Source organism: Chiloscyllium plagiosum, chromosome 1 (assembly GCF_004010195.1).
Source record: "Chiloscyllium plagiosum isolate BGI_BamShark_2017 chromosome 1, ASM401019v2, whole genome shotgun sequence".
NCBI lineage: Eukaryota > Metazoa > Chordata > Chondrichthyes > Orectolobiformes > Hemiscylliidae > Chiloscyllium > Chiloscyllium plagiosum.
In genome coordinates, this window is record NC_057710.1 from 121,813,821 (window position 1) to 121,838,893 (window position 25,073).

The window sequence follows — 25,073 nt, forward strand, 5'->3', positions numbered from 1 at the left end:
AGCAAGCAGCCTACACGTGGTTAGACTTTAATGCAGCAATTGGAGAGTATTACATCACATTCCTGACTTGTGCATTGTAGTTGGTGGACAGGCTTTGGGCACTGGGTGGTTCATCACGGCAGAAACTGTTCTTGCACCTCTAACGACCATCACTATCTTCTTTTTTGTTAGGTTACCTCCAACCAATGAGAGCTTTCCTCCTAGTTGTCACTGGCTTTCGTTTTGCTTGGGCTTCTTGATGTCATATTGATCTAATGCAATCTTGATGTCAAGGTTAGTCATTCTCGCCTCCCCTTAAGTTTGGTTTTTCTATCCATGTTTAGTTCAGGTGTGGTCAAATAAGTGGTCCAGGCAGAACCCAAATGGAGAAGCACTCAGCAGGTTATTGCCAAGCAGGTGCTGCTTTATACTATTGTTGGCAATGTCTTCAATCACTTTGCTGATGATCGGAGTGGACTGATAATTGGTTGGATAGAATTCATCCTGCTTTTTGTGGCTAGGACATAGTTGACAACTTTCCACATTACTGGGTAGATGCCAGTGTTGAAGCTTCACTGGAATAGCTACAAACCTTACCACAAAGTCAAGCTGACACAGCAAATATAAACAGCAGTCATAGCCCACTGTGAACTTCTGCCATATCTGAATCAGCACGCATCATGCTGTTTCCCACATGTTAATCTGCATAGGAACGGTCAATAATGAAGTCACAAAGTATGACTTTCAAAGTGACTTACTAAGTGATTCAATTAGCTTCCTCATTAAAGAAATGTCATCCTATATTCATCATCCATTTTATCGCCTAGCTTGGTAGTCAACTAATTACTTGTTCATTGCTCCAAAAACTCTCCTTTAAATTCTCCAATCTGGTGCCTGGATTTACTCAAAGGACTGACAACGTTTTAGTCATGGAATTCCTACAGTGTGGAAGTAGACCATTTGGCTCTTTGAGTCTACACTGTCCCTCTGAAAAGCATTCCACCCAGACTAATGCCTCTAGCCGACCCCTCATTTCCCATGGCTAACAGTCCTGATGAAAGGTTCTGAGCTAGAATGTCGATTTCCCTTCTCCTCTGATGCTGCTTGACCTGCTGTGCTTTTTCCATCTCAACTCGGACTCTCCAGCATCTGCAGTTCTCACTACCTCCATGGCTAACCCAGCTAGACTGCACATCCCTGAACACCACAGGCAATTTAGCCTGGCCACTATGGCCAACTTAGCTGCACATCTTTGGACTGTGGGAAGAAACTGATGCACCCAGAGGAAACCCACACAGACACAGGGAGAATGTGCAAACTAAACAGATAGTTGCCGGAGAGTGGAATCGATCATGGATCCCTCAGCACAGCCAGTCTGCTGCCTCAAATCACCATAAATGCTGATGACTGTCCCTTAGAAGCTAGACTGAATTGATGTGACCTTTAATCAGCATTGTTCTTATTGACTATTTCACTCTCATCTACTGTGATGCACCTCTTGGTGGTTCCAATGGTGCCAGAAAATATTCAATGCTTACTGCTTTTTCCTCTTTTGACTGGCTCCTTGACAGATTTTATTAGATGTCAGTCTCGGGCCATCTTTAGCAGTGCAAAGGAGATGCAGGAAAGGCCCTAATGAAAATTTGCTTCTTCCAGTGCAGCAACCTAGATTCTTGGGGAACATGTCAATTCCCTCCTGGAACTTTTCAACACTGAAGGTCTCTCATTGAACTTCTTGTAGGCTAACTGCATTCCTGAGCATTTTAAAGGCAGTATTTCACTAGGCAGCCAAAGATCTCTCTGGATATGTCTCATTGAAGTGGGGAAGAAGGTATACTCATTATCTCTGACCAAATTTTCAAAGGCCAATATAAAATTCCTGGCACTCCCTAAAAATCCCAGTCAATTGTCTGAACAGGGTCTCAAAAGATATTGATTACTACTGAAGTTTAATTAGCGAGAAACATCTTAGTTCACCTCAGCTCTATTTAAGAGAAGGCCTGTTGAAAGCAGTAAACTGCGCACAGGTCAGGAAGGAGAGATCACATCTAGAGTGAGACATAACCCGGAAAAGCATATAGTTTGGAGGCAGCATAGCATTTTAGTGCAGAAGGGAAACTTTTTGCTTGCCTTTTCATTTCACAGTTTATAAGGTCTTTTTAAAGGATTAATTGAATTCTTTGAGGAGATAATAAACAAGTTAGACAAAGGTGAGTCAGTGGATATGATCTCTTTGGGTTTCCAGAAGGTGTGAGGTTAAAGGATTTTTTTCAGGAATGGCAGCTGGTGACTAGTGGAGTTCCACGAGTGGTCAGTGTTGAGACCACAACAATTCACATTAACTAGTAACACTCTGGAGAAAGGAACTGAGGGCATTGTTGCTAAGTTTGCAGATGACACAAAGATTGGTGGAGGGACAGGAAGTGTTGAGGAAGTGGGGAGGCTGGAGAAGGACTTTGGCAGGCTAGGAGATTGGGCAAAGGAAGTGGCAGATGGAATACAATGTGGGAAAGGGTGAGATGATGCACTTTGGTACAAACAATAAAGGAGGTAATTATTTTCTAATTGGGGAAAAGCTTCAAAAATCTGAAGCAGAAAGGGACTTAGGACACCTAGTTCAGGATTTGTGAAGAAAGTGCTGGCATTGGTGGTGGTGATAGTGGGGTCCACAGGAGGTTTACAAGAATGATCCCAGTGATGAAAGGCTCATCAAATGAGGAGTGGTGGAAGATTCTGGGTGTGGATTCAGTGGGAGTTTAGAAAGATGAGGGGGAATCTTATTTAAACATATAGAATACTAAGAGGCCTGGATAGAATAGATTTGGGGAAAAAGTTCCCACAAGTAGGAGAGACCAGGACTTGAGGGCACAGTCTCAGAGCGAAGGGACCACCCTTATGAACAGAGTTGAGGATGAAATTCTTCAGCCAGAAGGTGGTGAAATCTTTGGAACCCAATGATACAGAAAGCTGTGGAGGCCAAGCCATTTAATCCAGAGATTGATAGGCTCTTGATTAGTAAGGGGGTCAAGAAGATTAAGTCACAAAGGATTTCTGGTGTGTTACTAAATTGATTACAACACTTGCTTTGACTTAGAAGACAATGGGTTAGTTGTGGAGATGTGCTTTTCTGTCTGGAAGTCTGTGACCAGTGGTGTTCCACAAGGATCAGTGCTGGGGCTTCTGTTGTTTGTAAAATATAGATGATTATGGATGAAAATGTAGGTTTTGTGATTAGTAGATTGGCAGATGGCATGAAAATTAGTGGAGTTATAGACAATGAGGAAGGCTAACAAACAGTGCAGCAGAATATAGATTGGCTGGAATGTTGGGCAGAGAAATGGCAGATGGAGTTTATTATGGACAAGTCATAGAGATGTACAGCATGGAAACACAACCTTCGGTCCAACCCGTCCATGCTAACCAGATATCCCAACCCAATCTAGTCCCCCCTGCCAGCACCCGGCCCATATCCCTCCAAATCATTCTTATTCATATACCCATCCAAATGCCTCTTAAATGTTGCAATTGTACCAGCCTCCACCACTTCCTCTGGCAGTTCATTCCATACACATACCACCCTCTGTGTGAAAACGTTGCCTCATAGGTCTCTTTTATATCTTTCCCCTCTCACCCTAAACCTATGCCCTCTAGTTCTAGACTCCCCAACCCCAGGGAAAAGAATTTGTCTAATTACCCTATCCATGCCCCTCATAATTTTGTAAACCTCTATAAGGTCACCCCTCAGCTTCCGACGGTCCAGGGAAAACAGCCCCAGCCTGTTCAGCCTCTCCCTGTAGCTCAAATCCTCCAACCCTGGCAACATCCTTGTAAATCTTTTCTGAACCCTTTCAAGTTTCCCAACATCTTTCCGAGAGGAAGGAGACCAGAATTGCACGCAATATTCCAACAATGGTTGTGTCGATGGTGATACATTCTGGGAGGTCAAATGCAAGAGGAAAGCATACAATAAATGGTAGGACCTTAAGAACACTTATATATTGTGGGATCTTGGGGTGCAAGTCCATAGCTTCTTGGAAGTGGCAACACAAGTAGGTGAGGTCAGAAAGGCAGTGTATGGCATGCTTGTCTTCTTCAGTCGGGGCACTGAGTATAAAAGTGGCAAGTTATATGGCAGCAGTTTAAAAAAAAACCTTCAGTTAGGCCACATTTGGCCAATTGCGCGCAGTTCTGGTCACCACATTATGAGAGGGATTTGGAGGCTTTGGGGAGGGTGGAAGAGAGGTTGAACAGGATGTTGCCTAGATTGGAGGGTATATTAGCTGTAAGGAAAGGTTGGATATACTGAATTGATTTTGCTATAGCACCACAGGAGAAGTGGCAATCTGACAAAAACATATAGAATTATGCGAGGCTTGTTGGAACTTTTTTCCCCCAGGATGGAAATGTCAAATACAAGGGGGGATAGGTTTAAGGTGACAGGGAAGAAGTTTAAAGGAGATGTGCGAGTCAAGTTTTTTACACAGAGGGTGGTAGGTGCTTGGAATGTGTGCTGAGGAGAAACGATAAAAGCAGAGATGATAGCAATATTTAACAGGCACTTAAATGACACATGAACAGGCAGGGAATAGAGGGCATGGACCATGTGCAGACAAGTGGGATTAGTTTAGATTGGCACCATGGTGGACACAGACATGATGGGCTGTACTGTTCTATGTTCTACATTGAACTGTGCACAATCTCAGAACATCCCAAAGCACTAAACAGCTAACAAACTATTGTTGCCATATGGGAAAACTATACACCAATTTACACAGAATCCTAAAAGCAGTAAGATTAATAACCAAGATTATCAGTGTTTGCTTATGTTCATTGAGACATTAATCCAAGTCAGGACTCTGGTAGAAGTATCTCCTCCCCTTTATTGAAAAGTTCCCTGGGATCTTTGATGCCCAGGTGAGACAGTAGTTGTGTGCTGACATCATTTATCACCTGAAAGACTGCACAAATGCAATGAATTGTCAAAGTAGTTTGTGTGTTCAAGTCTAGGATTGGCTCTTGAAGTGACAATTTTATTGAATGTAGTGCTAAAGCATCTCATAATAAGGAAGGCATATGGAATTTTGACATTTTTGCTAAAGGAATAGAATATAAAAGTTGGGAAATGTTGTTTCAGCTGTACAAAGCAATATTGAGACCACACCTGAGTATATATACCATTTTGATTCCCTTAAGTAAGGAGGGATGCAGCTTTATTGGGAACAGTTCGGAGGAAGTTCAGATTGCTTCTAAAGGTGAGGGGTTTGTCTTATGAAGGGAGACTGGACAGTTTAGACCTACATTCTCTGGAGGTTAGAAGAAGGGGAGGAGATCTGTATGTAAGTTACCTCACTGAGCTTAAAGGTTACAGCACTGATGTAGAAAGGATGTTTCCTCATGTGAGGTAATCTAGAATGATGGGTCATAGTTTTCGGCAAAGTAGCAGCAGATTTAAAACAGAGATGATGATAAATTACTTCTCTCAAAGGGTCATCAAACTGTGGAATTCACTACCCACAATACAGTGATTGATGAGACATTGAGTAAATTTAAGGAGGGGTTAGACAGATTTTAAATTAATTAAAAAGGGTTATAGAGAGACCGTAGTAAAGTGGAGTTGAGGTCAAGATGAGATCAGTGTGGTACATGCTACTATTGCTGTTAATCAAAGTTGTACAAACTTATTCAAATTAGGATCGTTAATTACCTCAGGGGAATCTTCAGGCAATGAAAAACCTTCATAATCTGTATCCTCAGATTTTGCAGACATTTCTTCTTCCTTCAGTTCACCTATATATTCAACAGTATCAGGTGTCTTCACAAAATGTGTACCTTTCCCTGTCCAAGAAATAAAAAAAACCTTTCCTTTAAAACAATGATACAATGAAGCTTGAGACTCCCCGAGTGCCCTTTCATTTCTGGGAACCACTCAGATTAAATAGATTGATATCACTCCTCTGTTAACTGCACTCCCTCAGTTAACAGATAAACACCTGTTTATCAGAATTACTATTATGCATTTATTTGAATACTTTACCTTCTTCTATATTATAAACCACTTTAGCCAACTAATCGCCTGATAAATGTGAGGCTCTTTACAGGTGTATATATTCTCACCAGGCTCTTTACTTGTATTTTTAAAGTTATAAATGATTTCCACCAAAGCACTAAGTACAGTCAAGCTTCTGACAAGTGTCCATTCAAAACAACACAACTATTACATAATAGGTATTCTGGTAAATACATATAATCGGTTATGACACAATAACATTTTAGAGTGTTGCAAGATCACCGAATTCTGAAGGGAAATGACTGTAGTTCAGTTTTGAACTTTTAATGCTTTGTTAAGCTAAGAGATTTCAGTGGATAACTACAGAGTTTTCTAGTTCCTCCATCACTCTCAGTAACAGAATAGTTCTTGGTTAAAAATAGGACAAACCAAGTGCAGAATAAAATTACATGTTCTCATCCCCACAAATGTGCCTCAACCATAAACTTGTAAGAGCTTTCTGTAATGCATCAGTGCAAATTTTCTGTTTACCACAACAGCTGATTTATGATCTGGACACTCACACAGCAGGTTTATACATAATTAACAACAGAGAAACGGACTCCTAGCTCATAAGAACAGTAGAACTACAAACAGGAGTAGGCCATCCGGCCCTTCGAGCCTGCTCCACTGATCTTTTCATGGCCTCAGCTCCACTTACCCGACCTCACACTGTAACCTTTAATTCCCTTATTGTTCAAAAAAAAATTTAGCTTTAAAAATATTTACTGAAGTAGCGTCAACTACTTCTCTGGGCAGGGAATTCCATAGATTCACAACCCCCTGGGCGAAGAAGTTCCTTCGCAATTCCTAAATGTAATGCTCCTAATTTTGAGGCTATGCCCTGTTGTCCTAGTTTCACCTGCCAGTGGAAACATCTTCTCTACTTCTTTCTTAATCCTATTCCCTTCACAATTTTATATGTTTCTATAAGATGCTCCTTCCTCCTTCTAAATTCCAATGAATGTAGTCCTAGTCTACTCAGTCTCTCCTCATAAGCCAACCCCCTCAACTCCAGAATCAACCTAGTGAACCTCCTCTGCACCGCCTCCAGTGCTAGTACGTCCTTTCTCAAGTAAGGAGACCAACACCGCACAGTATTCTAGGTGTAGTCTCACCAGCACCCTGTACAGCTGCAAAATAACCTCCCTACTGTTAAACTCAATCTCTGTAGCAACGAAGGACAAAATTTCATTTGCCTTCCTAATTACCTGTTGTACCTGCAGACCAATCTTCTATGATTCATGCGCAAGGACACCCAGGTCCCTCTGCATAGCAGCATGCTGCAACTTTTTACCATACAAGTAATAATCATTTTTACTGTTACTCCGACCAAAATGGATGATTTCAAATTTATTACCATTGTATTCCATCTGCCACACCTTTGCCCACTCACTCAAAGTACCTATGTTCCTCTGCAACGTTTCACAGTCCTCTGCATACTTTGCTCTGTCACTCATCTTAGTGTCATCTGCAAAATTGACACACTATACATGGTCCCCAATTCCAAATCATCTATGTAAATTGTGAATAATTGCAGTCCCAACACTGATCCCTGAGGCACTCCACCAGTTACTGATTGCCAAGCAGAACAGCACTCAGTTATCCACTCTTTTACTTCCTGTTAGTCAACCTATCTTCTAACCATGCTAATACTTTACCCCTAACACCATGCATCCTTATCTTATGCAGCAGGCTCTTGTGCAACACTTTGTTGAAGGCCTTTTGGAAATCTAGGTACACCACATCCACTGAGTCCCCATTGTCCACCTTGCTCATAATGTCTTCATAGATTTCCAAAAGATTAGTTAAGCATGACCTGTCCTTCATGAGCCCATGCTGCATCTGCCCAAAGGGACAATTTCTATCTAGTTGCCTTGCTATTTCTTCCTTGATGATAGACTCAAGCATCTTCCCCAGGACAGAGGTTAAGCTAACTGGTCTATAATTCCAAATCTTTTGCCTACTACCCTTTTTGAACAGTGGCATCACATTTGCTGTTTTCCAATCTGCTGGAACTGCCCCAGAGCCAACAAATTTTGGAAAATTAGCACAAGTACACCCGCCATCTCTTTTGATAATCTGGGATGCATTCCATCAGGGCCAGGAGACACGTCTATCCTTAGCTCCATTAGCTTGCCCAACACTACCTCACCAGGATAATGATTGTTTCCAGGTCCTCACCTGCCTTTGTCTCTTTGTCAATTACTGGCATGTCATTAGTATCCTCCACTGTGAAGGCTGACAAAAAATACATGTTCAATGCCTCAGCCATTTCATCATATCCCATGACTAAATGCCCCTTCTCATCCTCTAATGGACCAACATTTAGTTTAACCACTCTTTTTTTGTTTTACATGTTCAAAGAAACTTCTGCTATCTGTCTTTATATTCTGTGCTAGTTTTTTTTCCTGTTCTATTTTACTGTTCTTTATAGTTCTTTTTGTGGTTTTCTGCGCACCTTTAAAGCTTTCCCAATCTTCTAGTTTCCTGCTGATCTTAGCCATATCGTATGCCTTCTCTTTCAATTTGATAGCCCTTCCTTATTTCCTTGGACACCCATGGCAGATTACCCCTTTTCTTACAGTCCTTCCTTTTCACTGGAATATACTTTTGCTGAGTACTTTGAAAAATTGCTTTGTAAGTTCTCCACTGCTTGTCAACTGTCCCACCATAAAGTCTTTGTTTTCAGGCTACTTAGCTAACTTCTTCCTCATCCTATTGTAGTCTCCCTTGTTTAAGCACAGGACTCTGGTATTAGATTTTATCTTCACACTCTCCACCTGTATTCTAAATTCAACCATTCTGTGATCGTTCCTTCCAAGAGGATCCCTAACTATGAGGCCATTAACTATTCCGGTCTCATTTCACAGGACCAGATCTTGGATAGCTTTCTCCTTCACTGGTAAACTATTGCGGTACACTCAACAAACACCTCCTCAAGGCTACCCTGACCAAGCTGGTTCAAACAATCAACATGTAGAAAAAAATCCCTCCATGATAATTGCTCTCCCATTTTTACAAGGATTAGTTATTTCTTTGTTTATTGCCTGCCTCAATGTGATGTTAATATTTGGTGGCCTATAGACTATGCCTATCAGTGACATTATCTTCTAATTTCCACCCAAATGGATTCAAACCTTATTCTCCATAGAACCTATACCATCTCTCAGCACTGCCCTGATGCCGTCCTTGAATATCAGAACTACACCACCTCCCTTACTTTCCTCTCTGCCCTTCCAAATAGTCAGATACCACTGCATATTTAATTCCCAGCTGTGACCATGCTGTAACCATATCTCCATAATGGCTACTAAATCTAATTCATTCATGATGATTTGTGCCAATAACTCACTGATCTTGTTATGAATGCTATGATCATTCAGATAAAGTGCCCTTATGCTCAATGGGACTGTGCTGACTTTTACACTCCAAGTGAGCCTTTTATTCTTTTCACTCTGCCATTATATTTCTTTAAACCCTGTCTCCTTTAGGGATGTACCAGCATACTCCAAAACGGCATCCATCTCATTCCACTTTTCATCTGAATGCTTCAGACAACCATTTTGAATTTACAAGGCCCAATCTCTTCAGTTTTCAATTCCATCCCTCTGCAGTCTGTTTAAACACATTCTGAGAATATTGTCCAGATATATAAATTGCAGGAGCAAGAATTGAATTTTCCAGACTCAGTTGACAGTATGCTGTGCTTGAAGCCATAGCCATACCTGTGTGCTATTACTGCTTTTGGTCTTTTTGCCATTTGCCATACAATTTAATTAAAATTCCAAGTGCTAGTGGTGAACGTGCAAAATACGTGTGTCTAAGCAGGAGGGAAACATTTTATTGGTGAAACTTACCATTACATGGCCATGACTAGTGGGTTATAAAGAACCTCCTGGAGAAAGGAAAGATTCTGGTTCCTGGTTACAACTTTGTTGCCAAAGGCAGTGGCTGTCTACTGTAATATATCCCCTGAATGTTTGCACCTTGTCTATAACCCCAAACCATCACCGCTCCACCTCCCCATAACGCAGGAACCCCAGACTTTCTGGAGCAGGCCATCTGGTCCATTGAGTCAATTCCAACTCAGGGATTCCCTTGTCTCTCAAAACTCAAACTGAATAATTCAATGACTCAGTCTCCACTCTTTTCTGAGGAAAGGAATTCTACATATTAATGAACCTGAGAAAACGTTCTCCATCTTAAAAGAGAGCTGACTTACCCTTTGTGTCTACTAGTTCTAGTCTTCTCCAAAGGAATTTTCCTTCTGGTATGCGTCCCCATCAGGAACAGGCCTAACATGTTCAAACGTTCTACATACGATAAACCCTTCATCTCTGGTATCTTCCTGAAGTGCTTCTAATTTAATAAAATTTTGCTTTTCAATAAGCAGAAGAATGCTACTGGGACTGGAGAGTTTGAACTATACAGAGAGGCTGGATAGGCTGGGAGAACTTTCCCTGGAACATCAGTGGCTGAGAGGTGACCTTTTAGAGGTTTATAAAATCATGAGGGCAATAGAAAGAAAAAATAGCCAAGGTCTTTTCCCCAGGGTAGGCGAGTCCAAATCAAGAACATAGGAAAGTACAGCACTACAGGCCCTTCGGCCCACGATGTTGCGCCAAGGTTAATCTTAACGTAAAATATAGTAACTTAACCTACGCACCCCTCTACTCACCGCTATCCATGTGCATGTCCAGCAGTCGCTTAAATGTCCCTAATGACTCTGCTTCCACCACCACAGATAGCAATGCATTCCATGCATTCACAACTCTCTGCGTAAAGAACCTACCTCTGACGTCTCCTTTATACCTTCTTCCTAATATCTTCAAACAATGACTCCTTATACCAGTCAATCCTGCCCTGGGGAAAAGTCTCTGGCTATTGCCTCTATCTATTCCTCTCATTATCTTGTATGCCTCGATCAGGTCTCCTCGCTTCCTCCTTCTCTCCAGTGAGAAAGGTCCGAGCTTATTCAAACTTTCTTCATACGGCAAGCCATCCAGTCCGGGCAGCATCCTGGTAAACCTCCTTTGCACCCTCTCCAAAGCCTCTGTGTCTTTCCTATAGTAGGGTGACCAGAACTGGACACAATATTCCAAATGTGGTTTCACTAGGGACTTGTAGAGCTGTAGCAAAACCTCGCGGCTCTTAAACTCGATCCCCCTGTTAATGAAAGCCAAAACGCCATATGCTTTCTTAACAACTCTATCCACTTGGGTGGCAACTCTGAGGGATCCCTCTGTTCCTCTGAGACTGCATAGATTTAAGCTGAGAGGGGAAAGAGGGGCAACATTTTCCACACAGAGGGTGCAGCATACATGGAATGAACTGCCAGAGAAAGTGGTAGATGCAGGTACAACATTTAAAAAGACAATTTGACAGGTATGTGAATAGGAAAAGTTTAGAGGGATGTGTGCCAAATGTGGGCAAATGGGACTAGATTAGTTTGGGAAGCCTGTATGAGTTGGATCAAAAGGGACTGTTTCTATGCTGTATGACTCTACGTGTATCTTTGAAGTATAATCACTATGATTATACCCGGTTTCCTCCGGGTGCTCCGGTTTCCTCCCACCATCCAAAGATGTGCAGGTCAGGTGAATTGGCCATACTAAATTGCCTGTAGTGTTAGGTAAGGGGTAAATGTAGGGATATGGGTGGGTTTCGCTTCGGCGGGTCGGTGTGGACTTGTTGGGCCGAAGGGCCTGTTTCCACACTGTAATCTAATCTAATCTAAATGTAGGGACATATGGTATCACAAATAGTGAAGCTATAAATCTTTAAGTAATTGGGCTGAACTGGATGATGGCAGTGGCACATTACAGCCACCTGTCATACAACACATCCAATACAGGAACCAAATACCAGACACAGTGTATACCAGATAAGCAATGGGACACCTCCTGTTTTGCAAAATGAGTGCAGAATTTCACTCATATTCTGTTTTCTCTATTGGTTGAGGGATAAATGAAGTCACCATAGTCCCTGAGGACCATAAGGCTTTTCTTTTAGAAAGGGGCAAGATTGAGAAGGCGGGGCCTTCATGGCAACCTCAGCCAATGCAGATTGAATCCATGCTGTTGGTGTCACTCCACAGCGCAAGCTAGTCATCCAGCCAAGTTAACATTAGGCAAAGAAATATGTTTCCGCTATACTTTCCAACCCTGTCATTCTAAACAGCAAATAGTAGCAAATGTGAGTCCACACGCAAAAGCATAAGCATTCCCAGATAATCCAGTCAATACTGATCAGATAAAACAAATATTCATAATTGATCCAATGGTCAAGATTTAACACTAAGGAATTCAGCGTCCCATGGCAATCCATTGGAAATATGATTTCAGATCAATATGTCAGGGCAATTATAATCCAGATGAAATCCAAAGTGAAGTGAATGGAGGAAATCATTCTGGATCTTTCAGTCTATAGTCCCCTACAAATGGAATGCCAAGCAATTGCAAAGGAGTTGGTAACAAAAACAGTTTTTGCAACATTACTTTCATTAGCCATATAAACAACGATACAGCACAGTTTTAAGTTCAGTTAGCATCAGTTAGTGATCAATTTAATTCAAAATAAACAGACTAGAATTGTGAGAAAAATAACTGACCAACCCTCAACCCCAAGAGGTTACCTGGAGTGTCTTTTGGTGTTGAGTTTGTTGGATTAAAAGAAAAATATTTATTGACTTCCTGCTGAACAACATCACTTAAAGACTTCAGGACTTCAGCTTCTGGGTCAGAGATACCTACAATAAGTAGATGTCAGAAAAAAAGAGATTTAGTAGAGATTGTGGTGAAATAGTACTGGGGCATGCAGCTATTTTACTTTATGGCTACATCATTTACCACATGCCTACTTTGTGCCTTAAATACCCACAGCACCTTTGCAGCACAGCCCGAGGTGCCTGTTTGATCCACTGTGCCAGGTCATAAAGGCAAGTAAAACATTTCTTGGTGGGCCAGAATGTTTAAGCTAACTAGGAAAAGGCTGAAAAGAGGGAGTAGCATACACACTGAGTAAAAGGTAAAGTGACCGCAGTCCTTTCGGACTGCAGGGCTGCTTTCTCTGCAGAGAGAGATGACTGGTAGTGGTTTAATGTGACCAGACCTCCGACAAGGGAAGAGTTTGATAAGGAGAATGCTTCAGGTTAACCTCGCACAGTACAGGAATCAAACCCATGCTGTTGGCATCACTTGCATCACAAACTATTCATCCAACCAAGTGAGGTAACTGACACCTGCTCACACTCAGTTCATACTAAAACACAGGTTGGAAAAATGGGAATATCTTTGCTGCCATTCTCTAATCTCAAAATTGCCATAGATGTGAAGTCTAAAAGATTGTTATGCTTTGGGGGTGTGCGAAATAAAATAAAAGGGGTTACTTAACAATTGCATAGTCCACCTCACAATGGACCTGGGTGATGTAGCTGTTAAAAGATGAAAGGAAGATCCTTGCTGGAAAATTGTTGCAAGAAGTTCGCATTTGAATATAATGGCAGCATCTGTGTTTACAGTGGTTGGACTGCTAGTCTCCAAAGTCCAAGGAAGGTGTTGAAAATTGTAGCCATTTCGTGGAGGTGCCGGTGTTGGACTGGGGTGGAGAAAGTTAAAAATCACAACACCAGGTTATAGTCCAACAGATTTATTTGAAAACACTGGTTTTCGGAGCACAGAATTTATAGCAAAAGAACAGTGTCGTACAATTGATGTGATGTATTGAATAAACCAATTTCACATCAGTTGTATGACACTATGTTCTTTGGTATAAATTCTGTGTCCTATGATCCTGCCCCACTAGCTACCTGATGAAGGAGCAGCGCTCCAAAAGCTAGTACTTTCAAATTAAAATGTTGGACTATAACCTGGTGTGATGTTTAACTTTGAAAATTGTAAACAGTTATGCTTCAAATAGCTAATTTCATTTGAAGATAAGAGAGTAGAGGTCTCAAGGATAACTAGTCAATGTTTCCAACTGGATTCAAAGGACTATGTGATTCATGTTGCAACATAGAGAGGATTGAGAAGAGAAGGATTTCTAAGGTACCCATGAAACTCTCAGACACAGGCAGTCAGTGAGGATCTTGGAGAGAGGGAGCAGTCAGTGGTTGAATGTCTCTATGGACTACCATGAAAAAATGTAGGTGGGGGTTTGGACTTGGAATGATAAAACCTGCTTCATAGGGACTTAAAATGAAGATGGAAGATTAGCTGAGCTTGTCAATAAACACTTATAATGGAAGACATTTCCAGAGTTAACAGGAACCAAGTTGGGAAAGAAACAGTAGTAAACCATTGGGAGCCAAGAACCAATTTGGACTTGGTCTAGGAATATTGATTGACTGGTCAAGGGACAGTGTAAAGTACACTTGTCAAACTAGTTTATTAGCTGTGTTAGAAGTAAAAGGGAATGTTCTGTTGTGTTGTTGAAAATATACATTGTCCAAAATAACAGTGGATAATCATGGTACTTTTAATCTGGTCATTGTAATAAGTCTTAAAATGTGAAATCTTGTTATATAACATTTTCAGTTATGAACTGACAGTTCAATTTAATTTTACCGGTTAACAGTTTCTATAGAGATGGTAAAGTGTTCTGCTGTTTGATTGATTAGGCATCTACAGCACTTTGCCATAATTAGATAAATCGAAAGAAATAAATTACAATCGCTGACCTTCACTGTGGCAGACACAACAAAAAACAGCCATTTGATTGGTTTCTTATTGGGATTCTTAAATATTTGACACGTGTTAGTCAATTGGTTCAAGCAATTATTTGCAACATATTCTTGAAGATAATGCACTGATCGGGTTTAAAGAATTGCATAAAATAAACTCAATGAGACTCAGTTTTTTCATACCTGTATGGTGCTGCACTTTGGAGAAAGAATCTTTAGAATCAGCATCTTTGGTTGTACTTCTCATTTCGCTGGAGGATTTTGCTCTGGAGACAGTTAAATTCACTAATCCTTTGGCTTTGCGGATTGTTGTCACTGCTTTAGTGTGGGACATTCCAACTACACATTCCCCATTTACCTATGATTGAAGATCATAGGTGATGATAAGCAAGTCACAAATGATCACTGCAAATTTTTTGCTATTTAATATGATTACTCCCCACAGTTACTGTCTAAGAGAGAAGAAAGGGAGAAGGAATTGAGATGAAATAAGCACAACAGTATTAGTAAATGCTAATAATTTGAATATCTTACCCCAGACTAAATGCATTATCAATTTGCATATTTACTCTCCATCTGTGCGTTTTCCTTGTTAGCTCTTAAGGCAAAAAAATGAATTGATTTCCAGCTTTTAAAAAATAATTCTGGTAAAACTGTTTGACCTTTATGGCAAGGAGATGGAGTATAAAACTAGCGAAGTCCTGATACAACTGCAGGACATTTGTACGTTACAATTTTGCCTAAATTTTTGAGAGGAGGTAAATCTTTTAATTAACCAGTTCAGATACATGTCTGGGCCAGGTGGGACTTAAACCCATGCCTGCTGTTTAAGAAGAGGCACACTTGCATTGCAGGCAGTACAGTGAAGAATCAGTAATTGATTCCTGGGCATAAGTGGTTGTGTTTGAGCAGGTTGAGATTATACTTACTGAAGTTGGAAGAATGAGGTGATCTTACAAGATTCTGATGAGTCATGGCAGAATGGATGTCAAGAATGTTTTACCTCTTAGGGAAATATAGAACTAGGGAACAAAGTTTCAAATTAAGGGTTTTCCATTTAAGATGGAGATGAGGAGAAATTTCTTCTCTCTGAGGGTAATCGTTCATTTGGAATTCTTTAATTTCAAGAGCTGAGCAGCTGGATCAGATAAGTATCCTGTCTATCAGAGAGTCAAGGCCAGCATTTACTTCCCTTTCAGAAATGACCTCGAGAAGGGCATGGTGAGCTGCACTCTTGAGCTGCTTCAGTTTGTGAGGTGCAAGAACACCTAAACTACTGTCAGGAAGGGGGGCTTCAGGATTTTGACAGTGAAGCAAAATTCTTTCAGGTCAGGATAGTATGTGGCTTGGGAGGGGAACTTGCAGGTGGTAGGGCTCCCATCCATCTGCTGTCTTTGTCCTGCCAGGGTAGTGTCGCGGGTTTATAAGTAGGCTTGGTGATTTATTGTGGTACATCTTGAACATGGTATGAACTACTGCCACTATATACCACTAGTTGTGATTCAAAGTTTGAACTTGGAAGGTGGTGGATGGAGTGCTGATTGAGCAGACTGCGTTATTGTGGATAGTGTTGAATTTCTTGATCATTGGAACTGCACTCATTCAGACAAGTGGAGAGTATTCCATCAAACTCCTGACTTGTGCCTTGGAGATGGCAGACAGGGAGACAGGCGCTCATGACTGCACAATGATTAGCATCATTTATGAGCCTTTAGATACTGAAACAGTTCATGTCCATTCGTCATGTAGCAAGTCCTGGATAAAATGCAGGTTGAGTCTAATAAATTGCAAATAACATATGTAACATACATGCCAGGCAATGACCATCACCCTTTGACATTTAATGTCATGACCAGCACTGAATCACCCACAGGCAGAGTCCTATGTTTACCAGTGACCAGCCACATGGCATCAGGTCAGAGGCCAGGAATCGAGCAACAAATAAGGTCAGAAATAGGGATGTTGACTGATGATTGATCAACTCCAGCACCATTTGCAATGACTCAGATATCAAAGCAGTCTATGTCTAAATGTAAGAGCTGGATGTTGAGCTTGTGTTGACAAGTGACCACATTCATGCCACAAGTGTGTCTGGCAATGATCATGTCGCACAAGAGAGAATCAAACCTCTGTCGTTTGACAGTTACCAACATCATCATCACTGAATAACCTACCATGGGGTTATCATTGACCAGAATCTGAATTGGTCGAGCCATGGAAATAATATGGCCATCAGGTCAGAGGCAGATCAGACGCATGGAGTACGAACAGGCAGAGAGTAATTCACCACATGACTCTCTAAAAACTGTCCACCATCTGTAAGGCACAAGCCAGGAATGTGATGGAATACTCTTAGTTTACTTGGTTGAGTGCAGCTCCAACAGCACAAAAGAAGCTTGGCACTATCCAGGACAAAGCAACCCCTTGATTCACTTTTTACCGCCAATGGACAGTAGCAGCAGCGTGCAATGCAGTAAGGTGTCGTTGTCATCACCATCATCGGTGGTCCCTCACAGACCAGGATGACTCTCTTCCACTCTCTGAGTGAATCCGTAGGTGATTGTACAAACCTATGTGCCTACCATAGGCTCTGTTACACTTGGGGCGGGTGGTGGTCATGGGAAGGGGTGGGTGGGGCATTGGTGTGGCAGCGTGCTCCATTTGCCTGGCTTCCATTTTTTCCCTGACGGCAAGTCTTGAGGTGATCGGCCCCTTCCTGGATGCTCATTCTTCACTTTCGACGGTCTTGGGCCAGTGATTCCCAAGTATCTGTGCGAATACCACAATTCACCAGTGAGGCCTTGGAGGGATCACTGAAGCGCTTCCTCTGTCCACCTGGGGCTCGGCCACCATTTCGGAGCTGGGAATATAGCGCCTGCTTGGGGAGTCTTGTGTCAGTCATGCGGACGACATGCCCAGCCCAGTGCAGCCGATCAAAAGTGGTCAGTGCTGCGATGCTGGGGATGTTGGTCTGGTCGAGAACGCTGATGTTGCTGCATCTTTCTTACCAGCAGATTTGCAGGATATTGCACAGGCAGCTTTGGTGGCACTGCTCCAGTGCCTTGAGGAGTCTGCTGTAGATATTTCATGTCTCAGAGTCATATAGAAGGGCGGGAACCACCGCAGCTCTGTAAACCATGATCATGATATTGGACCTGATGTCATTGTCTTCAAAACCCCTTTTCCTCAGCTGGCTGAAGGCGATGCTGGATCTCTTCAACAATAGCTGCTTTGGTCGACAGAATACTTCTGGGGTACTGGAAGTGGTCAATGTTCTCCAAAGCTTTCCAGTGGACCTTGATGATTGGGGGTTTGCTCCACAATGCCAAGCTAGGGTTGGTGGAGGCCTGTCATCTTGCAGATGTTTTGGGTGAGACCCATGCTCTCAGATGCCTCCGTAAAAGTGCTTTCAATGGTTCTCGGAGGCTTCACATACACAAGTATCATCTGCATACTGCAGTTCAATGACACTAGTTGGGGTGACTTTGGTTTTGGCTTGAAGTTGGTGGAGGTTGTATAATGTCCCACAGGTTCTGTAAGTTAGCTCCACTCCAGTGGGGAGCTTGGTGGTGGTGAGGTGGAGCATTGCAGCGAGGTAGATCAAGAGCAGTGTTGCGCCGATGACATAGCCTTGCTTGATACAGGTCTAAGTAGGGAACTGGTTGGTGATGGAACGATTTGTCATTACCATGACTTGCATTTCATCATGGAGCAGGCGAATGAGTGTACAAGGTGTACAAGATGCAAATTCACCAAGAATCTATTGACAGTACCATCCAGCCCCACGAATACTATCATCTGTAAAGGCAAGGGCAGCAGAGTCATGGGAACATCCCATCTGCAAACTCCCTCCAACCTACACATCACTTCAAAACATACTGGCATTCCTTCACTGTCATTGGATCAAAATTATGGAACTCCCTTTCTAACAGAAATAGGTGCCACTACACCAAATGGCTTGCAGTGGTTCAAGGAAGCAGTTCACCGCACATTCTCATGGTCAGTTAGGGATGGTAAACAATGCTGGTCCAGTCAGCAAAGCATACATTCCCTGAATGAATGAATGAATGAAAGACAATCAAGAACAAAGGTTTAAAAATAAAAAAAAAAGAGAAATTTACTTCTTTCACAATGTGAAAAAGAGAATAGAACCAATGTAGTGTGGGTAACAGGAGCACCTATCACAATCACTTGCATGGAGGATATGCCACTATTACCAATCTCAGAATTTGTAACTTATACTTTTGTCAGTACGCTGCTACAAGGAACTGGTGTGATATGATTTAGTTCTGAATAACAAGCATGGAGGGCCTAAAAGTACAGGAATATTTGGGATGTTGTAGTTCTGTACTATTCAAAAATAGAAAAAGGAAAAAAAATCATAATGAGGTAAAGATGGACCTTTTCCAGATTAAATGAAAGAAAATTGGCAATATCGGGCTCTTGCAGGCGGCACGGTGGCACAGTGGTTAGCACTGCTGCCTCACAGCGCCTGAGACCCGGGTTCAATTCCCGCCTCAGGCGACTGACTGTGTGGAGTTTGCACGTTCTCCCTGTGTCTGCGTGAGTTTCCTCCGGGTGTTCCGGTTTCCTCCCACAGTCCAAAGATGTGCAGGTTAGGTAAATTGGTCATGCTAAATTGCCCGTAGTGTTAGGTAAGGGGTAAATGTAGGGGCATGGGTGGGTTCCGCTTCGGCGGGTCGGTGTGGATTTGTTGGGCCGAAGGGCCTGTTTCCACGCTGTAATGTAATCTAATCTAATAGAATTATAAATCAGTGACAGGAAATAACTGAACTAGAGGTGAAAAGTATACTCAAGCCACAGGAAAGTCCATCAAAAGCTGGACTGCAAGAATCAAAAAGCAAATTTGATTACCTTTGAATTTAAAATCAATTATTTAACAGCCATCCAAGGAGTTCACACATCCTCTTTTTTAAAGAAGGACTGTCACCAAAAAAACCCTACATTTTAGTTAGCTCATCTTTCTGTTCCACCAGTATCAGAAGAAACATCAAAACTCAATGTATATCAGAACCATTATGAATGGGAACCAGCAGTCTTCTTTGCACTATCAATCCATCAAATGACAATACTGGATTTGAAATCACTGCCCCTTTTTGGATATGAAGGATTTGGAACATGTGCAAACCTGTCCTTACCTGCTGTGGCCTATATATGGCTCCAGACCAACAGCAATGTGATTGCCTCTTAACTGCCCTCTGAGATGGCTAACCAAGCCGTTCAATTGTATCGATCACTGAAGTGCCTTAAAAAAGGAATGAGGCTGGACAGACTACTCACCGTAAACCTAGGCACAGGAAACAAAGCAGCAATACAGCATTGTTGACCCTGAAAAGGCCTCCTTACTAACATCTAGGGGCTAATGCCAAAAATTGGACAGCTGTCTCACAGACCAGTCAAGCAAGAGCCCGATATAGTCATATTCATAGAATCATAGCTTAATATCCCACCAATACCATCCCTGCATATGTCCTGGCTGTCTGACAGGACAGACCCAGCAGAAGGTGACAACACAATGGCATACTATTGGGAGGGAGTTGCCCTGGGAGTCTTCACCATACACTCCAACCTCAATAAGTCTTAAAGTAACAGACTAAGTATCAGCAAAGAAGCCTCCTGATGATTATCACATCCTGCCTCACCCTCGACTGACAAATCAGTACTCTTCTACATTAAAAACTACTTGGGGAAAGCACCAAGTACAGGAAGGGCACAGAATGCACTCTAAGAGCTGAACTTTAACGTCCATCATCTACAGTAAGTTCACAGTACCATTAGTGACCAAATTGGCTGAGTCCTAAAGGACATAGTTGCTAGACTGGATTTGTGGCAGGTGGTGAGAGAACCAACAAGATGGAAAACATTCTTGATCTCATCCTCACCAATGTGCCTGTGCAGGTAGTATCACAGAGACTGAATATTCCTGATGGAAACCAAGCCTTGTCTTCACATTATGTTGTATAGCACTATCACCATGCCAAATGGAATAGACTTCAAACAGATCTAGCAACTCAAGACAGGGCATCCATGAAGCACTGGGACATCAACTGCAGCAGAATTGTACTCCAACACAACCTGTAACCTCATTGTCTGGCATATCCCCCACACTACCATTGCCATTAAACCAGGGGATCAATTCTGGATCAATGGAGAGTGCAGGAACAACAGCAGAAGCAGAAATAACTAAAAACGAGGGGTCAACCTGATAGAAGTGCAAAACTGGACTACTTGTGTGCCAGACAGTATAAGCAGCAAGTAACAGACAGAATTAAGCAATTGCATAACCATGGGATCAGATCTTAGCTCTGCAGTTCAGCCATATTCAAGACATAAATGATGGTAGACAAGTAAACGACTCACGAGAGGAAGAGACTTCATAAATGACCTGTTTCTTCATCTACAGGTACAGCCAGACATGCTAAGTTTCTCCAGTATTTGTCATTTCTATTCCCATCCTCAATGATGAAGAGGCCGAGTACATCAGTGTAACAGAAAAGGCCGGGTTTTTTGCAAACTACCTCAGCCAGAAGCACCAAATGGATGATTCATTGTGGCCTCCTCTGGTAATTCCCAGTATCACAGTTGTCAGTCTTCATCCAATTTGATTCATGCTGTCACGTGGCATGAAATGTGTGAAGGCTTTGGTTAGTGCAAAAGCTATGGGCCCTGACAACATTTCAGTAATAGTACTGAAGATGCGTGCTACAGAACTTGCAGCTCCCCCAAATACAGAGGAACCTGGATTATATGAACAACACGGGTGGGGAGTATTTTGTCGCCTAATCGAATGTTCAGATAACACTCTTTAGCCAAATACTCTTTAGCCAAACATTGGGACCTTGCGATCTTGCCGGATAATCCGAAATTTGAATGATAAAATGCAGGATAAATGAGGTTCCTTTGTACATCACTGGCATCTACATATCATTTAACAAAATTGCCTAGGTATGCCCTATACACAAAACGCAGGATAAATTCAATCCGGCCAATTCCTTCCTCATCAATCTACTCTCGATCATCAGCAAAGTAATGGAGGGTGTCATCAATAGTGATCGACCACAGCTAGTTTTGTATCCAGAAGGATCATTCAGTTCTTGACCTCACTGCGGCCTTGGTTTGAACATGCTACAAAGAGCTGAATTGCAGAGGTGAGGTGCAAATAACTGCCCTTGATATCAAGGCTATATTTGACCAAGTGTGGCATCAAGGACACTGACCAAAAGTAGAGGCCATGGGAATCAGGGGAAAATTCGCCACTGTTTGGAGCCATATCTGGCACAAAGAAAGATGATTCTGATTGTTAGAAGTTAGTTCCCTCAGTTCTAGGACATATCTGCAAGAACTCCTCAGGTTAGTTTCTTGGGCCCAACCATATTAATCTGCTTCATCAGTGACCTTCCCTTCATTATAAGCACAGAAGTGGGAATAGTCTTTGATGACTTCACAATGTTCAGCACCATTTGTGACTCCTCACATATTGAAGCAGACCATGCCCAAATGCAGAAAACCTGCACAATATCTAGGTTTAGAGTGACAAGTGGCAAGTATCGTTCATGCTGTACACTGTCAAGCAATAACCATTTCCAAGAGAGAATGTAACTATCATCCTCAACAGTCAATGACATTACAATCACAGACCAACAAATCCTGGGGGGTTACCATTGACCAGAAACAGAATTGGACTAACTATATAAATACTCTGGCTACAAGAGCAAATGAGAGGCTAGAAATCCTGCTGTGAATAACCTACCCCGCTGACTGCCTGAAGCTCGTCATAGAAACTCGGAGCAGGAGTGGGCCATGCAACCCTTGAGCCTACTCCACCACTCAATATGATCACATCTCATGCTCTATCCCAACACCCTATTTACGCTTACCTTCAAACCTCTTGATGCTTTTAAGACCTAAAAATATATCAATCTGTTTTTTGAATATACTTGGTGACCTGGCCTTCACAACCTCCTGTGATGGTGAATGCCAGAGGGTGATCATCTTTTGAGTGTGCAAACGTTTCCTAAACAGCCTACCCTGCATCCTGAGGTGATGATTCTTGGTCCTAGACTCCCCAGCCAGGGAAACCATTCTTCCTGCGTCGAGTCTATCTAACCCGGTTAATATTTTATACATTTCAATCAAGTTCCCTTTCATCCTCCTAAACTCCTGTGAATGAGGCTCAGTGGAACTAATCCTTTCTCAGATGGTAGTCTTGCCATTCTGAGTATTAGCTAAGTGAATCTTCATTACTCTCCCTCCATGGCAATTATATCCTCACTTAGTAGGAAGGCTCAAACAGCACACAATACTCCAGATGCCATTTGTCCAAGGCCCTGCATAACTGCAATAAGACAGCTCTGCTTCTGAACACAAAATCTTCTTCTAAGGAAGGCCAACATACCATTTGTCTTGTTGCACCTGCCCGTTTGCTTTCATTGACCGGTACACAAGGACACCCAGATCCCTTTGCATATCCATATTTCCCAATCCATCAGCATTTCAATAATTTAAATTTGTTTTTCACACCGACTTAACATTTATCCACATTATATTGTATCTGTCATGTGTTTGCCCAGATACTCAACTTGATTAGATCACCCTCAAGTTACCTTGTATTCTCCTCCCAACTCACAATCCAATCTTGTTTTGTGTCATCAGCAAACGTGGAAATATTGTATTTAGTTTCTTCATCTAAATCATTTGTATGTAGCACGAATAACTGGAGTCCAAGCACTGATCTCTACAGTACATTACTAGTTACGAACTGCTACTTTGAAAAAGACCCATCCTTTTCCACAGATTGTTTCTGATCTATCAACTAATTCTTGAGTATGTCAATTTATAAGCCGCAGGCCCATGGTGCTTTAATTTTGCCACTTATGTGATATCAAAAGCCTTCTAAAAATCCAAATACACTTCTCTCGTTTTTATTCAATTAGTGACATCCTCAAAAAACTCCAGTAGATGAATTAAGCATAATTTTCCTTTCATAAACCTATAATGATTTTTTCCAATCTTGATTGGAAAAATACTTTCCACAACAGTATTCTGTTACCACACCTTTTATAATAGGCTCTAACATTTTCCTAGAGAAAGTGAGGACTGCAGATGCTGGAGATCAGAGCTGAAAATGTGTTGCTGGAAAAGAGCAGCAGGTCAGGCAGCATCCAAGGAGCAGGAGAATCGACGTTTCGGGCATACTTTATGGGCATGCTTTATGGAAAGTCTTTCACTTAAATTCGTGATTTTCAGAAAAGCAAGTTCAACTTTAAGTGAGGCCATCGTGCACATTGAACCTGGGAAAAAGACTCTCTCAATAACGGTTTCAGCTTCAAGTGGACTTGACAACCAACCTACTGGAAAATTGACTATGGGAACCCCCACAGTTTGCTAAGACCCTCTGCTTTACTTGGACTTTATTTCAGCTAAAAAAAAGGTTTCAATGTTTCAGATTCCTGAAGAAGGGCTCATGCCCGAAACGTCGATTCTCCTGCTCCTTGGATGCTGCCTGACCTGCTGCGCTTTTCCAGCAACACATTTTCACCTCTAACATTTTCCTGACTATTGATGTTAGGCAAATTGATTCATAACTCCCCAAATTGTTTCTCTCCCTTCCTTTTTAAATAGAGGGGCTACATTTGCCACCCTTCAATCTGTCAGACAGCTCAAAGTCTGCAGAAGTTTGAAAGGTGATCACGAATGCACCCAAATGTTTCCAGGCTACCTCTTTTAGTACTCTAATGCTGATTATCAGATCCTGGGGATTTATGAGCCTTTAATCCTGTTAATTTCTTTAGTGCCATTTGTTTTTATTATTACTGATTTTCTTCAATTCCTTCCTCTCACTAGACATTTGGTTCCCCAACATTTCTGCAAAATTATTTGTCCTCATTTGTGAAGACAACCAAAATGCATCTTCAATTCTTCTACCAGATCACTGTTCCCCATTATAAATATCCCCATATCTAACTGAAATGGACCATGGCAACATTTATTGTCACTTTTTATGTTCTCTTCAAGTTTAGGCTCATTCACCACTTCTCCCTTCTTGATCAAACGTTTTGCCCCCTGCCCACCACATATGACACACAATTTAGGAGTGTGATGGAACATTCGCCACTTGTTTGAGAATTTTGACGTCATACAGGACAAAGAAGCCCACTTGATTACAGAAACAATGGATGATTACAGATTTATTACAGAAATTCACCAAAACTCCTTAGATGCCACCTTCCAAATCCACGGAGGTTCAGTGTTTACTGTTTTCCCTTTTAACACCACTTTGCTTTAATGTCACTAATGACAGGAAATCTCTAAGAATTGTATGATTTATTATCCAATTGGTGCCAT

At 41.8% G+C, this 25,073-nt stretch overlaps 1 protein-coding gene across 5 annotated transcripts in view; it reads right to left on the reverse strand.

Moving 5' to 3' along the window:
• ptpn13 (protein tyrosine phosphatase non-receptor type 13) overlaps positions 1-25,073 on the reverse strand; it is a 263,474-nt gene that overhangs the window by 27,327 nt on the left and 211,074 nt on the right. For all 5 annotated transcript variants that reach the window (XM_043695955.1, XM_043695937.1, XM_043695928.1 and 2 more), the window contains 3 exons: positions 14,892-15,066; positions 12,663-12,776; positions 5,684-5,814 (listed from right to left, as the gene is read on the reverse strand). In XM_043695955.1, the coding sequence (XP_043551890.1) occupies positions 5,684-5,814; positions 12,663-12,776; positions 14,892-15,066 (420 nt within the window). The remainder of the gene's footprint in view (positions 1-5,683; positions 5,815-12,662; positions 12,777-14,891; positions 15,067-25,073) is intronic.